The sequence below is a fragment of the Tupaia chinensis genome, unplaced genomic scaffold, assembly GCF_000334495.1.
Source record: "Tupaia chinensis unplaced genomic scaffold, TupChi_1.0 Scaffold000067_1, whole genome shotgun sequence".
Classification (NCBI taxonomy): Eukaryota; Metazoa; Chordata; class Mammalia; order Scandentia; family Tupaiidae; genus Tupaia; species Tupaia belangeri.
In genome coordinates, this window is record NW_006159526.1 from 4,007,208 (window position 1) to 4,007,444 (window position 237).

The 237-nt window shown below is 72.6% G+C and overlaps 1 protein-coding gene across 1 annotated transcript in view; it reads left to right on the forward strand.

Moving 5' to 3' along the window:
- Positions 1–237, forward strand: part of CCDC61 (coiled-coil domain containing 61) — a 24,275-nt gene that overhangs the window by 21,396 nt on the left and 2,642 nt on the right. The window contains 1 exon segment of the mRNA XM_027767205.1: positions 130–229. Coding sequence (XP_027623006.1) covers positions 130–229 — 100 coding nt within the window.

The following is a 237-nucleotide window of genomic DNA, read 5'->3' on the forward strand; positions in this document are numbered from 1 at the left end:
GGGGCGGCTGGGAGAGATGGGCCGTTTTCCCCCCTTGTGGAGCAGGTGGAATGTGGGGCGTGCCACCCCCCGTGGAGGAGTGGAGATGAAGGGTCCCCCCGCCCCAGTCTCAGGATCCCTCCCTTCTAGGGTGTCGCGCCTGGCGTCTGAGAAGCGCGAGCTGGAGGCGCAGCTGGGCCGATCGCGCGAGGAGGCGCTGGCCGGCCGGGCGGCGCGCCAGGAGGCCGAGGTGCTGCG